This window comes from Brachyhypopomus gauderio, unplaced genomic scaffold, assembly GCF_052324685.1.
Source record: "Brachyhypopomus gauderio isolate BG-103 unplaced genomic scaffold, BGAUD_0.2 sc294, whole genome shotgun sequence".
NCBI lineage: Eukaryota > Metazoa > Chordata > Actinopteri > Gymnotiformes > Hypopomidae > Brachyhypopomus > Brachyhypopomus gauderio.
In genome coordinates this window covers 32,501-46,952 of record NW_027507115.1, presented here as the reverse complement: position 1 = coordinate 46,952, position 14,452 = coordinate 32,501, and the positions used below count along the sequence as shown (strand labels likewise).

Below are 14,452 nucleotides of genomic sequence, written 5' to 3'. Positions count from 1 at the left end.
CACATGAGTAGAAATAGTCTTCAGAGCATATGGTAGAACTGACACTCATCAAAGCAGCAGTGTAGGTAGAACTCACACTCAACAGAGCAGCAGTACTGATAGAACTGACACTCAACAGAGCAGCAGTACTGATAGAGCTCACACTCAACAGAGCAGCAGTACTGATAGAACTGACACTCAACAGAGCAGCGGTACTGATAGAGCTCACTCAACAGAGCAGCAGTACTGATAGAGCTCACTCAACAGAGCAGCAGTACTGATAGAACTGACACTCAACAGAGCAGCAGTACTGATAGAGCTCACTCAACAGAGCAGCAGTACTGGTAGAGCTCACATTCAACAGAGCAGCAGTACTGGTAGAGCTCACACTCAACAGAGCAGCAGTACTGGTAGAGCTCACACTCAACAGAGCAGCAGTACTGGTAGAACTGACACTCAACAGAGCAGCAGTACTGGTAGAGCTGACACTCAACAGAGCAGCGGTACTGGTAGAGCTGACACTCAACAGAGCAGCAGTACTGGTAGAGCTCACACTCAACAGAGCAGCGGTACTGCTAGAGCTGACACTCAACAGAGCAGCGGTACTGCTAGAGCTGACACTCAACAGAGCAGCGGTACTGGTAGAGCTGACACTCAACAGAGCAGCGGTACTGATAGAACTGACACTCAACAGAGCAGCGGTACTGGTAGAGCTGACACTCAACAGAGCAGCGGTACTGGTAGAGCTGACACTCAACAGAGCAGCAGTACTGGTAGAGCTGACACTCAACAGAGCAGCAGTACTGGTAGAGCTGACACGCAACAGTGCAACAGTATTGATAGAGCTCATAATCAACAGAGCAGCAGTACTGATAGAGCTCATAATCAACAGAGCAGCAGTACTGATAGAGCTCATAATCAACAGAGCAGCAGTACTGATAGAGCTCATACTCAACCGAGCAGTGGTAAAGTGGAGCTGCTCCTTGAGAGAACAGTGTGAAGCGGTTCTTGGCCGAGCGCTAGCGTAGGAGAGCTGTGATACTCACGTTTGGTGCAGCGCTGTGATCCTGGGGTCTGACTCCATCCAATACAGCACTGCCCTCCACAGACGTTTACACTGCAATGACACCCAGACACACACATCGTGGGTTTCACGACTGTCTCCATCACAGACACACTCACTCAAAGCCACACACCCACTATGCAGTAACCCATAATGCACATTCACATACAACCACACACACACACACACACACACGTGTGTGATATTTAAGTGTGTGGACATGACCAGTGTATACACACAAACAAGACGAACTACACATACTCTGAAATACACACAGCAGCAGACACATTCAGAGACAGGTAAACTCTGAAACTCAAACACACACACACACACACTTACACAGGGGTGAACTCATCGACCTGACTATAACCCTCAGGTCCAAACCCTAGCCCACTTAGTGGTTTGTGCTGGGAGCCTTTTCTCTCTGGGGATCAGTGTGTGAGCGGACCAGACTGGAGCTCCGTCCTCATCAGACGACGCTGATCTTAGCATCTTGTTCTCACAGCTAAACACACTCTCACCACGTGTCCACCATCCACCAGGAAAGTCTAATAAGCAATAATGTGCATCCAGCAGGCTGTTAGTGTCAAGCCTCTGAAAACACGGCCATGGAGCTTCTCACCAGGGTGAAGGGGGTCACTGCCCAGGGGCAAGTGGCCTCCTCTGGGTACCAAACATGGACAAGTTCTTACACAGCATTCTGCACAGAACAGAGCTGCTGTTGTTGTGATGAATTTTCCAAGGCCTGGATAATTTCTTTATCACGGTATGAAAACTATCACTAATACTCCATTACTGTCTATATGTTGCTGTCTAAATAACGTGCAGTGTAATTATGGGACGCCAAGCCTATTCGCTTTAGAAATCGATTCCCCACTAGTGAACACAGGCTCGCATGCGTCCTTAATCTATAAGTGGGTCATTAGTCTCGGAACCCGTCCTTACCCAGACAGCTTGGTTTGATGGCCCGTGTGCCGTACGGACTGTGTCTGCGCGAACTGAGCGTCCTGGCGGATCGGAACACCCGGGCCCGCCTGGTGACCCATTCTCCGGGTTCGAACTTGACCACCGAAACTTGAACTCAGCTCCACGTTGTACGTGTGTGCTTTTCCGTGGGCCCCGGCCCGAGAGGTAATGGAAGTCATGTGAACCATGTCCGAACCTCCCCTCTGTCCCGGTTGCAGAACATAAAACCTCCGAAAACTCTGATCCGTAGAGACGAACACCGGCGAGATGAATAAACCCAGAGACAATATAACGCCCCATCTAATACCAGCCATGTCCATTTAATATCCGAGCAGGAGGACGCGCTCAGCAAACGAGCAGGACAGTTTGCAAACAAGAGGTCTGTGCGTAAAATAGGCAGCCCGTGTAGAAGGAGGAAAAGTAAACGCTATTTCAGGTAAAAAAGTTCACTTTTCCCGAGCGATGTCATCTAATGGCCATCAGAAGAACTTCAGAGAAGACCTGAACTACAAGAGAAAGAATCCCAGCGCTCAAAAACAGTGTGAAAACAGCACAAAACGGGGGGGGAAAGTTGTTAAAAGAGGCAAAAAAGTGAGGTAAAGCGTGGTGCTGTGCCGTGGCGTCGGTGGCGGACACGCACGGTGATCGTTGGCCCGTCCCGGCTGCGTGTGCGCGAGACTTACGCTCGCGGAGAAGATTGAAAAAGTCTTTAAGAAGTTTCGCTGCGCGAGCGCAGGAGCTCGTGCCAGAACCCACCAGCCAATCTCCTGCAGACGTGACGTCATTGATGGTGCTCTTATTGGAACGCACGTGCGGGGCTGGACCCTAAAACCCACCCGTAAGAAATATGTGTGTGTGTGTGTGTGTGTACATTACGAAGGTTTGGGCTCGCAGGGGAAATGCTCCCAAGAATGTCAACGTTACGTTTGCGACGTATTTGCCATTTTTGATCGTCAGTACAGTAGAGATGCTGAACCCAACGTGGGGCCTCGTCGTGCGGACAGATCTATCTAAATCCAAAGGAATGTAATTTATGAGCAGCTGGGCACTTGATGTACTTCCAAAGGAACAAACTTCACCTGAATGGACATTTTAAGACCTCTGTCTATTAATATAAGCAGTGTCAAGCACACCATTGCTAACAAACTACAGGAATAGACCAGCCACGCCATGCACTGTGGGGTCAGTTTTACATGTGCTAGGAATCCCTTAATAACCCATGGCTGCGTTCCAGTTGGGTTGTTTCATGTTTTACAGACCTTTCTAATGTGACTCACGCCACCCCTCAGATCCCAGCAGGAAACTGCAGACATGCACGTCAGTATCCCTCTGGCAGGACAAGACACAGCAGGAGGTGTGTGTGTGTGTGTATGTGTGTGTGTGTGTGTGTGTGTGAGGAAACCCACTGGGCACAGTGGTTCTTCAGTAAGGAAGCTCTTGAGGAGAGTCACGTCACTCCCAGATTCGGTGTTGAAGCAGTAGTTTGGATTCAGACACCTGCAGAAGTCACTACAGTGTAACTGTTACATTGTTATTTCACATTGTATTGCATTGTACTCACATGCTATTCACATTGTTCCAACTCAAAATGTGAAATGCGTTTACTGCATGTTGTTATTTGGTATTATGAAAATCAGGACTGCTCACTTTCCGAAGAGCCTTTGGGAGCCAACTGTGAGCGTACGCTGAGAAAAGGCCCACACGAGCGAGACGGAGGAGAACGAGAGTGAAAGCCTGAGCACATGAAAATTACGGTGATTATTGGGGTGGTGGAAACAGTCCCAAATGAGCAGGTCCAGGCCCCGTCTGCTAGAGGAGAGAGAAGTCTGTCTACCGAGCTCAGATCCCGCTGGGTTCCTGCTCTCCAAAACCCAATCAGTAATCTCCAATGACGTAGCAAACGGGCAGCACCAACCTATGAGCAGTTGGAAGCGCTCACTATTGTAGTTACACGTCAAAACGTCCTCTTGCTGAGATCTCACTACCAGCCCCCACCTGCCTGACCCCAGGGGTCATCCCTTCTGCCTGTGATCTTCCAATCAGGACCCGAGTTCAGGCCCAGTACCGGTGTGTCAACTGATTGCTGACCTTAATGTAGCATTCTTTATTGAACCTTTTTGCATAACTTGTCTTCTATATATTCCACTAGTGTGTTTGCAATTCCTATATTTGTATTTTTATCTAAATAAGACACAAGTTTTAGTCCCAACTCTATCTCCTGACCCAAAGTTACAGTTGTGATGTTGTTTCCACAGGCCAGCTGTAGTGAGTGTAATGATCACTACACACACGTAAGCACGCTGGCAGCACAACTCGGTGAGTTGGTGTGGTCTACCACGTCACGCCTGAGCCGTTGTTACTCCTACACTCTCCCACGTCACACCAGCAGCACACGTGACCGGGGCGGAGACGGCCCGACTGACACGTCAGAAACTGACCTGAAGGTGCCACCCTATGTGGCGTGAGTCCGGCCTCTTCAGTTCGGTCCAGATCGATTTTACACACCTGTTAAAGAACCTGTTAAATGCTCATTTAAAAATCTGTCCTACTTATATTTGGCCATATACTGAATATAATGATGCACTACAAAGTTTAATGTGGATTTGAAGAAGCACATTTTATCGACACCCTTGGGGAAATTTTCCCTGATCTGCATTTAGCTCATCTGGAGTGAACACACACACACACACACGCCACCAATTAGCACAGTACATGGACACTAGAGTCAGCACACATATACACACATGCCACCAATTAGCACAGTACACGGACACTGGAGTCAGTGAGCACGCACGCACGCACCCAGAGAGCTGTGGGCAGCCTCCTATTGTAGGGTTAGTTAGGCGTCAAGCTCAAGGACACTTCAGCCATGGCCATTCCTGCTTTAGGGGATAGATCTGCTGGTTCAGGGGACTGTTCCACCAACCTCTGGATCCTAAGCCCATTCTATGGGCCTTAGGCTATGACTGCCCTCCGTACCTTTTTTTATTACACTTCCAGGGTTTTTCTTTTTCACACTCCGTTCACAGTACCAGTCATCGAGAATGCATTATGTAGGACTTGTATATTGGAATTTCATTAGAATGATTACATCTTACATATTTTACATATGAAACCTGTAGCCCACAGGTATTCTAGCTCTCAGCCTCAAAAAACAGACAGCTATATGCAATCTTGACCAATTTCAAGCAAGTTTTCTGCTGAAATAAAGTGATATATCCGTCTGCCGAAATAAAATTGAAAAACAGTCTCTCATTTTCTTTCCTGTCAGAGCGGAGGGGCGGGCCGGAGCAGAGGAGAAGCCAGTTTGAGTTTGATTAAGGATGGAGTGAGAGAGAACAGAGCCCTGCTGTACAAGGCTTTCAACACGGAGACTCCTCTCTCATTTCCTCTCGAACGCTGCTGCAATCTGTCTTCTTCCAGAGACGCGGGAATGTACCGTGTTTGTACGCCCTCCTGCAAGACGGACACTTGAGGGAGAAGTGTTCTCTGAACGAGCCAAGAACAGCCTGCAGGGTGCATGTGAACCGCTGTCTTACCACCTCTCACGTTATGGTGCTGTCTTACCACCCCTCTCGTTATTGAGCTGTCTTACCACCCCTCTCGTTATTGTGCTGTCTTACCACCCCTCTCGTTACTGTGCTGTCTCACCACCCCTCTCGTTATTGAGCTGTCTTACCACTCCTCTCGTTACTGTGCTGTCTTACCACTCCTCTCGTTACTGTGCTGTCTTACCACCCCTCTCGTTATTGAGCTGTCTTACCACTCCTCTCGTTATTGAGCTGTCTTACCACTCCTCTCGTTACTGTGCTGTCTCACCACCCCTCTCGTTACTGTGCTGTCTTACCACCCCTCTCGTTACTGTGCTGTCTTACCACCCCTCTCGTTATTGAGCTGTCTTACCACTCCTCTCGTTATTGAGCTGTCTTACCACTCCTCTCGTTACTGTGCTGTCTTACCACTCCTCTCGTTACTGTGCTGTCTTACCACCCCTCTCGTTATTGAGCTGTCTTACCACCCCTCTCGTTACTGTGCTGTCTTACCACCCCTCTCGTTACTGTGCTGTCTTACCACCCCTCTCGTTACTGTGCTGTCTTACCACTCCTCTCGTTATTGAGCTGTCTTACCACTCCTCTCGTTACTGTGCTGTCTTACCACCCCTCTCGTTATTGAGCTGTCTTACCACCCCTCTCGTTACTGTGCTGTCTTACCACCCCTCTCGTTATTGAGCTGTCTTACCACCCCTCTCGTTACTGTGCTGTCTTACCACTCCTCTCGTTACTGTGCTGTCTTACCACCCCTCTCGTTATTGAGCTGTCTTACCACCCCTCTCGTTACTGTGCTGTTTTACCACCCCTCTCGTTATTGAGCTGTCTTACCACCCCTCTCGTTACTGTGCTGTCTCACCACCCCTCTCGTTACTGTGCTGTCTTACCACCCCTCTCGTTATTGAGCTGTCTTACCACCCCTCTCGTTATTGAGCTGTCTTACCACCCCTCTCCTAATTGTGTCGTCTCACCACCCTTCTCGTTACTGTGCTGTCTCACCACCCCTCTCGTTACTGTGCTGTCTTACCACCCCTCTCGTTATTGAGCTGTCTTACCACCCCTCTCGTTATTGAGCTGTCTTACCACCCCTCTCCTAATTGTGTCGTCTCACCACCCCTCTCGTTACTGTGCTGTCTCACCACCCCTCTCGTTACTGTGCTGTCTTACCACCCCTCACGTTATGGTGCTGTCTTACCACCCCTCTCGTTACTGTGCTGTCTCACCACCCCTCTCGTTACTGTGCTGTCTTACCACCCCTCTCGTTACTGTGCTGTCTTACCACCCCTCTCATTACTGTGCTGTCTCACCACCCCTTGTTACTGTGCTGTCTCACCACCCCTCTCGTTACTGTGCTGTCTCACCACCCCTCTCGTTACTGTGCTGTCTTACCACCCCTCTCGTTACTGTGCTGTCTTACCACTCCTCTCGTTACTGTGCTGTCTTACCACCCCTCTCGTTACTGTGCTGTCTTACCACCCCTCTCGTTACTGTGCTGTCTTACCACCCCTCTCGTTATTGTGCTGTCTTACCACCCCTCTCGTTACTGTGCTGTCTCACCACCCCTCTCGTTATTGTGGTGTCTTACCACCCCTCTCGTTACTGTGCTGTCTCACCACCCCTCTCGTTACTGTGCTGTCTTACCACCCCTCTCGTTATTGAGCTGTCTTACCACCCCTCTCGTTACTGTGCTGTCTTACCACTCCTCTCGTTACTGTGCTGTCTCACCACCCCTCTCGTTACTGTGGTGTCTTACCACCCCTCTCGTTACTGTGCTGTCTTACCACCCCTCTCGTTATTGAGCTGTCTTACCACCCCTCTCGTTACTGTGCTGTCTTACCACTCCTCTTGTTACTGTGCTGTCTTACCACCCCTCTCGTTACTGTGCTGTCTTACCACCCCTCTCGTTACTGTGCTGTCTTACCACCCCTCTCGTTATTGTGCTGTCTCACCACCCCTCTCGTTACTGTGGTGTCTTACCACCCCTCTCGTTACTGTGCTGTCTTACCACCCCTCTCGTTACTGTGCTGTCTTACCACCCCTCTCGTTATTGAGCTGTCTTACCACCCCTCTCGTTATTGAGCTATCTTACCACCCCTCTCCTAATTGTGTCGTCTCACCACCCTTCTCGTTACTGTGCTGTCTTACCACCCCTCTCGTTACTGTGCTGTCTTACCACCCCTCTCGTTATTGTGCTGTCTTACCACCCCTCTCGATATTGTGGTGCACGACATAATCTCTGGAAACTCTACTCAGCCTGCAGGATATTTGTTCAGTGTCAGTATCATGTTCACTGTCTCCCGGTGTTCCCGACCCTCGGGCAGCATTTCCCACAATGTTTCCACGGCGTTCCAGTGACTGAAGCGTAACATTCCCATGAACAGCTGAACTGCACTCGTGTTGCCGTCTGGAATCTGGAGGGGAACAGGACGAATTCCTCACAAATGAACTTTGTCATCTTACATTGCTCATTCCTGAAGTTAAATTAAACCACATGGCATGAGCACGATATAATCGCTTACACGGGGCCTGTGGTGAGACAGCTATGAGAAACTGAGTCAGTCAGATGACTGGATTCCTCCCCTTCCCAGGGGAATGACATAACAGGATACTGTTGCCATGGTAACAAAGGGTTAATCAAAAGCGTGCTTTAAATATCTAAACTATTTTCTCTCCAATCTAACAAAAATGTCTCATTTTGGAATTTTTCCAAGACACTCGTTAGATAATGTTGTGACGGCATGTCTTTGGTGTTTGCATGCCGAATAAACACTCCCTAAACAGAGTGTGAAATTATGTCAAAGTAAAAGAAACACGCCATGTAAGGGAGAAAAATCACCATGCAGTAGTATGGAGAATATCAACAAGGCCAACTGTTCCACCAATCAAATAACAGAACCAACTGTTCCACCAATCAAATAACAGAACCAACTGTTCCACCAATCAAATAACAGAACCAACTCTTCCACCAATCAAATAACAGAACCAGGCCTAATGAAAGATGAACAGAGCCATCTCTTCCACCAATCACAGAGAAGCAGGCGGGATGAAGGGCTGGAAGGGCGTGACCCCCGCGTGACCCCTGGACCAGGCCTCACGTACACCAACATGCAGGTTCACGCAGCAGCTTAGATGCAACTGGAGATCCTGATTCAGAAAACGAAACCCAGCTATGCTCACACACAGCCTGCTCAGGCGCTGAGGAACCGTCACACATGTTCAAGGTAATCAAAACCAAATTGGAGTCCAGATCCGGTTTAACTGGTGCAAGAAGGTCAGTGGACATCTGGATGTGGCCCACGTGGCCGTTTCGAGTTTTAGGTGGACAAATGAACACAAAACCACTATGAAGAGGGGAAGTGACTCTGCTGTCTAGTCCAGTGCTGGTTCTAGGCCTGTGTACCCCACGGCTGGAGAGACATGATCGTTGGTAAACGCGAATGTCAATGGCAAGATCGGCACGTCTGATGGTTACAAGCTCCCTCATTGTGTTCCACTCTTAGATCATCATACAAGACTCTGTTCACTGTTAGATCCTTATAAAAGATTATCATACAAGACGCTGTTCACTGTTAGATCCTTATAAAAGATTATCATACAAGACTCTGTTCACTGTTAGATCCTTATAAAAGATTATCATACAAGACTCTGTTCACTGTTAGATCCTTATAAAAGATTATCATAAAAGACTCGGTTCACTGTTAGATCCTTATAAAAGATTATCATACAAGACTCGGTTCACTTTTAGATCCTTATACAAGATCATCATAAAAGACTCGGTTCACTGTTAGATCCTTATACAAGATCATCATACAAGACTCGGTTCACTGTTAGATCCTTGTACAAGATCACCATACAAGACTCGGTTCACTGTTAGATCCTTATACAAGATCATCATAAAAGACTCAGTTCACTCTGTTAGATCCTTATACAAGATCGTCATACAAGACTCGATTCACTCTGTTAGATCCTTATACAAGATCTTCATACAAGACACTGGACACTGAAGTGAACATTGAAAACACCACTACACACAACAGCACACATTACAAACAGAATATCATTTATTTTCAGAAAGAGAGTCTTACAGTTGTCATTGGGGGAACCTTTGATGGTTTTGACTGACTTTGGGAGGTCAATGTCTTGTTCAGGCACAACATGGATTTTGGGTACATGGACTTCAAGAGATAATTGTGTAGTAACGTCCAAACGTGAAGAAAATCTCATATGATTGAGATGGGCTATGCAGAACCCAGACCTTAACTTACACTTCAGCCCACACCATCCCCTCAGCCCTTTGTGGACATGACAGGTGTGTGTGTGTGTGTGTGTGTGTGTGTGTGTGTCTGTTGCAGCACATTGCTACGTGTGACCCTAGCAACTCTATTTTAAACGTCTGCACTGACCTTGACACCGTCAATGTGACGTTAAAGATCAGTGCGCTTTAGATGGACTCACAGTTACACACAGTTTAAGTCTAGCCCTAGGGCAAATCTGCTTTTTAAATATGAATCACCCTTACTAGTATAGTTCAGCCTGTCTTCAAGTTAAATTTGTGACCAAGATCAAATTGTGATAAATTCAGCACACACAGCGTATAAAATAAGCCACAGGCTGGATGGGTTTTGATGGAGCTATTCTGATTGGCCGCGCATCTGAGTACTCAAGTCCTGCAGCTCCGTGATTAGCTGCTCCAGTTCTGACACATCATTTCGGAGGTCGTCATGGAGATCTCCCGTGGCAACGTCAGTGTAGAGTTGCTGAGGAGAGAATGAGAGAGAACAGTGTGAAGTACACCTGCACGAGCGTTACCATCACACCGTACAGGTCACCAGCACACCGTACAGGTCACCAGCACACCGTACAGGTTACCAACACACCGTACAGGTCACCAGCACACCGTACAGGTTATCAGCACACCGTACAGGTTACCAGCACACCGTACAGGACACCGCCACACCGTACAGGACACCGCCACACCGTACAGGACACCGCCACACCGTACAGGTCACCAGCACACCGTACAGGTCACCGCCACACCGTACAGGTCACCGCCACACCGTACAGGTCACCGCCACACCGTACAGGTCACCGCCACACAGTACAGGTCACCGCCACACAGTACAGGTCACCGCCACACAGTACAGGTCACCGCCACACCGTACAGGTCACCGCCACACCGTACAGTCGGGCGGACGACGGCAAAACCAGCACAAACAGTTCTGAGAATGAGCAAAATGTTTTAAATGAAGTTTAAAAAAGTACAAAACAATGGAATAAAAACATGAAAGAAGAAAAAAAAAACAACCACAGTATTGGAGTCAACCATTTTTAGACATTCTGTTTAACAGAACCAAATAACAGTCTAAACCACACTGCTGATACTGACTGAATGCAGCAGGTACAGCCTGTGTAAGACGGGAAAGAAAACCATGTCACTAATAACTACTTTTGAATTCTTACGTCTGAAATGATTTGTGAATTATATGTTGATAATCTATGACCTTTAATCTTTAAAAAGGATAAAGAGTAAAACTGATACAGGTCAAAGTTTCTGCAGTTTTTCCTCTTTCAGCTGAAAGACCGGACACATCAGGCCAAAAATATCCAGTGGACAAAACGTTCAAATCAAGCCTCTCAACAACGTCAGGCTTCACGTTTAGTGCTGGATAAATTTCAAAGGCCACAGACTGCCTTTCTTTGCTGACTGACACTTCGGTTAAGACTTTAAGAAAACATCAGAACTGTGTTAGCAGAAGAGGAACCACCCCACCTACTCGGGTGTAGGGGAGGCTGCAGGAGAACAGTGGAGGTGATGGATGGGTGGAGGGTGTAGGTGCAGGTGGAGTCACTGACGGAGGTTAAAGGAAAAGATAAATATGAGGAGTTGCAGCAGAAATGGCTGGACATGAGGGTGGAGACCAGGGTAGAGGAGAGGGAGTATAGGGGAGGGTGGAGGAGAGGGGGGAGGGTGGAGGAGAGGGGGGAGGAGAGGGAGTATAGGGGAGGATGGAGATGAGGGTGGAGGAGAGGGAGTATAGGGGAGGGTGGAGATGAGGGTGGAGGAGAGGGAGTATAGGGGAGGATGGAGATGAGGGTGGAGACCGGGGAGTATAGGGGAGGGTGGAGGAGAGGGGGGAGGGTGGAGGAGAGGGGGGAGGAGAGGGAGTATAGGGGAGGATGGAGATGAGGGTGGAGGAGAGGGAGTATAGGGGAGGATGGAGATGAGGGTGGAGACCGGGGAGTATAGGGGAGGGTGGAGGAGAGGGAGTATAGGGGAGGGTGGAGGAGAGGGGGGAGGGTGGAGGAGAGGGAGTATAGGGGAGGGTGGAGGAGAGGGGGGAGGGTGGAGACTCACTCTGGCTTTGGTGGCCATGCTCTTCAGACTGAGCCGTGCAGCAGAGAGCAGCTGCAAGGCCTCCTGGGGATTAGTCTTCTCCCTGCTGCAGCTGATAGACACTGTGTGTGTGTGTGTGTGTGTGTGTGTGTGTGTGTGTGTGTGTGTGTGTGTGTGTGTGTGTGTGTGTGTACATGAACAATGGTGGAGGTGAGTGTGAGAGACAATGAGAGGGAAGAGCAGAAGAGAAATGATTAAATGACCCCAGGTCTGTGTGTGTGTGTGTGTGTGTGTGTGTGTGTGTGTGTGTGTGTGTGTGTGTGTGTGTGTGTGTGTGTGTGTGTGTGTGTGTGTGTGTGTGTGTGTTGTGGGGTAGGCAGTGTGTTCAGAGCAGAGAATCACATGGCTACTGGGATTCAGGGGTTACCAGAGGTCACCAAAGTCAGGTGACGTGCTACGCTAGAGGGACCTGAAAGATGCTGCACACATTCAAAATGGCATTGGGTGTTTGTGTGTGTGTGTGTGTGTGTGTGTGTGTGTGTGTGTGTGTGTGTGTGTGTGTTGTGTGTGTGTATTTTCTCTCAACCTTTTCACCATGCTGAACCTGGACCACATATTTTTCTACATGAGCATTCAGCACCTACAACAGCACCTGAGTCCTCATTTGGGTCTAGCGCTCTCTCACAAATGAACACACACTCATGCCCTGTGTGCACACAAACACACACACACACCTCATGCACTTGAATACACAGGTACACACACCCACACGCAGGCAAGCCTCTATACATACCCTGCATACATTAATGAGAAAACTGGGCCCAATAAGAGCGTGACCTCTGGACTGGGCTCTCAGTAACGGCCCAATAAGAGCGTGATCTCCAGACTGGGTTCTCCGTAATGGCCCAATAAGAGCGTGACCTCTGGACTGGGCTCTCAGTAATGGCCCAATAAGAGAGTGATCTCCAGACTGGGCTCTCCGTAATGGCCCAATAAGAGCGTGACCTCCAGACTGGGCTCTCTGTAACGGCCCAATAAGAGCATGATCTCTAGACTGGGCTCTCAGTAACGGCCCAATAAGAGCGTGATCTTCAGACTGGGCTCTCAGTGACGACCCAATAAGAGCGTGATCTCCAGACTGGGCTCTCAGTAATGGCCCAATAAGAGCGTGATCTCCAGACTGGGCTCTCAGTAATGGCCCAATAAGAGCATGATCTCCAGACTGGGCTCTCAGTAACGGCCCAATAAGAGCGTGATCTCCAGACTGGGCTCTCTGTAACGGCCCAATAAGAGCGTGATCTCCAGACTGGGCTCTCTGTAACGGCCCAATAAGAGCATGATCTCTAGACTGGGCTCTCAGTAATGGCCCAATAAGAGCGTGATCTTCAGACTGGGCTCTCAGTGACGACCCAATAAGAGAGTGATCTCCAGACTGGGCTCTCAGTAACGGCCCAATAAGAGCGTGATCTCCAGACTGGGCTCTCAGTAATGGCCCAATAAGAGCGTGATCTCCAGACTGGGCTCTCAGTAACGGCCCAATAAGAGCGTGATCTCCAGACTGGGCTCTCAGTGACGACCCAATAAGAGCGTGATCTCCAGACTGGGCTCTCTGTAACGGCCCAATAAGAGCGTGATCTCCAGACTGGGCTCTCTGTAACGGCCCAATAAGAGCATGATCTCTAGACTGGGCTCTCTGTAACGGCCCAATAAGAGTGTGATCTCCAGACTGGGCTCTCAGTCTGGGCCAAATAAGACCAGCCCAAATAAATGCGTTTCATGGCAGCATAGGTGACACTCAGCCTGTAACCACCGTGCCATTTAACCATCACTAGGATCCTTCACACAACGGCCACATGAGTACACACACAGCAGGATGGAAATGACACACGATGTGTGTGTTCTGTTGCCTCGCTGATGCTGTTCAGACAGCTGAAGCACAGTGTGTGATTGTGTGAACTGCAGTTAATGTCTCACACTCTTGCCTCCAACGGGCCGTGTGCACACGTATGTGTACGCCATTACTCTCCCATTCTGAGTAAACAAAAGCATTTCCCAGCATGCATCTGTCCTGTCTTTACCCACACTTGTTATCTTCCTCGTGCACAGAGAGAGAGAGAGTACAAAAATGACAACTCACACTGCATGACCCCAAACGCCGCCCTGCCCAAACACCCCCAACCCCCTCTGATGTCACAGCAGCAGGAAAGGTCAAAGCCAAGTGATTTATGGACGCTCTTCTACATGCAACACATACACACACAGGCAGACAAGCATACAAAACAATTCATAAAGTACATATTAACACAGTGGCTACAGCCAGATAAACTGGAAAAAAATCACATAGTGGTCTCTCTCTCTCTCTCACACACACACACACACACACACACACACACACACACACACACACACACACACACACACCCTGAGTGGAGCTGGATGGAGTGGACTGTGGTACTGGAGAGGCTCTAAGGTTCTGCTACATTAACTCAGACAAGCCCCTTTATAAATCATTAAGAGGAACAGCACAGTGCCTTCTTCCTGAAGGACATAAGGTGTGTGTGT

At 48.8% G+C, this 14,452-nt stretch overlaps 2 protein-coding genes across 2 annotated transcripts in view; both read right to left on the bottom strand.

Annotated features, from left to right (window-relative positions):
* Window positions 1-2,735, bottom strand: part of LOC143504542 (latent-transforming growth factor beta-binding protein 1-like) — a gene marked incomplete at its 3' end in the record, with an annotated part of 72,218 nt that extends 69,483 nt beyond the window's left edge. Inside the window, 2 exon segments of the mRNA XM_076995948.1 lie at window positions 1,026-1,096; window positions 1,988-2,735. Of these exon segments, the coding sequence (XP_076852063.1) occupies window positions 1,026-1,096; window positions 1,988-2,328 (412 nt within the window).
* Window positions 2,736-9,605: 6,870 nt separating this feature from the next.
* The window catches only part of ttc27 (tetratricopeptide repeat domain 27), a 34,396-nt gene continuing 29,549 nt past the window's right edge, over window positions 9,606-14,452 (bottom strand). Inside the window, exons 8-9 of the mRNA XM_076995949.1 lie at window positions 11,912-12,012; window positions 9,606-10,313 (exon numbers count right to left, since the gene is read on the bottom strand). Of these exons, the coding sequence (XP_076852064.1) occupies window positions 10,188-10,313; window positions 11,912-12,012 (227 nt within the window). The 3' untranslated portion in view covers window positions 9,606-10,187. The remainder of the gene's footprint in view (window positions 10,314-11,911; window positions 12,013-14,452) is intronic.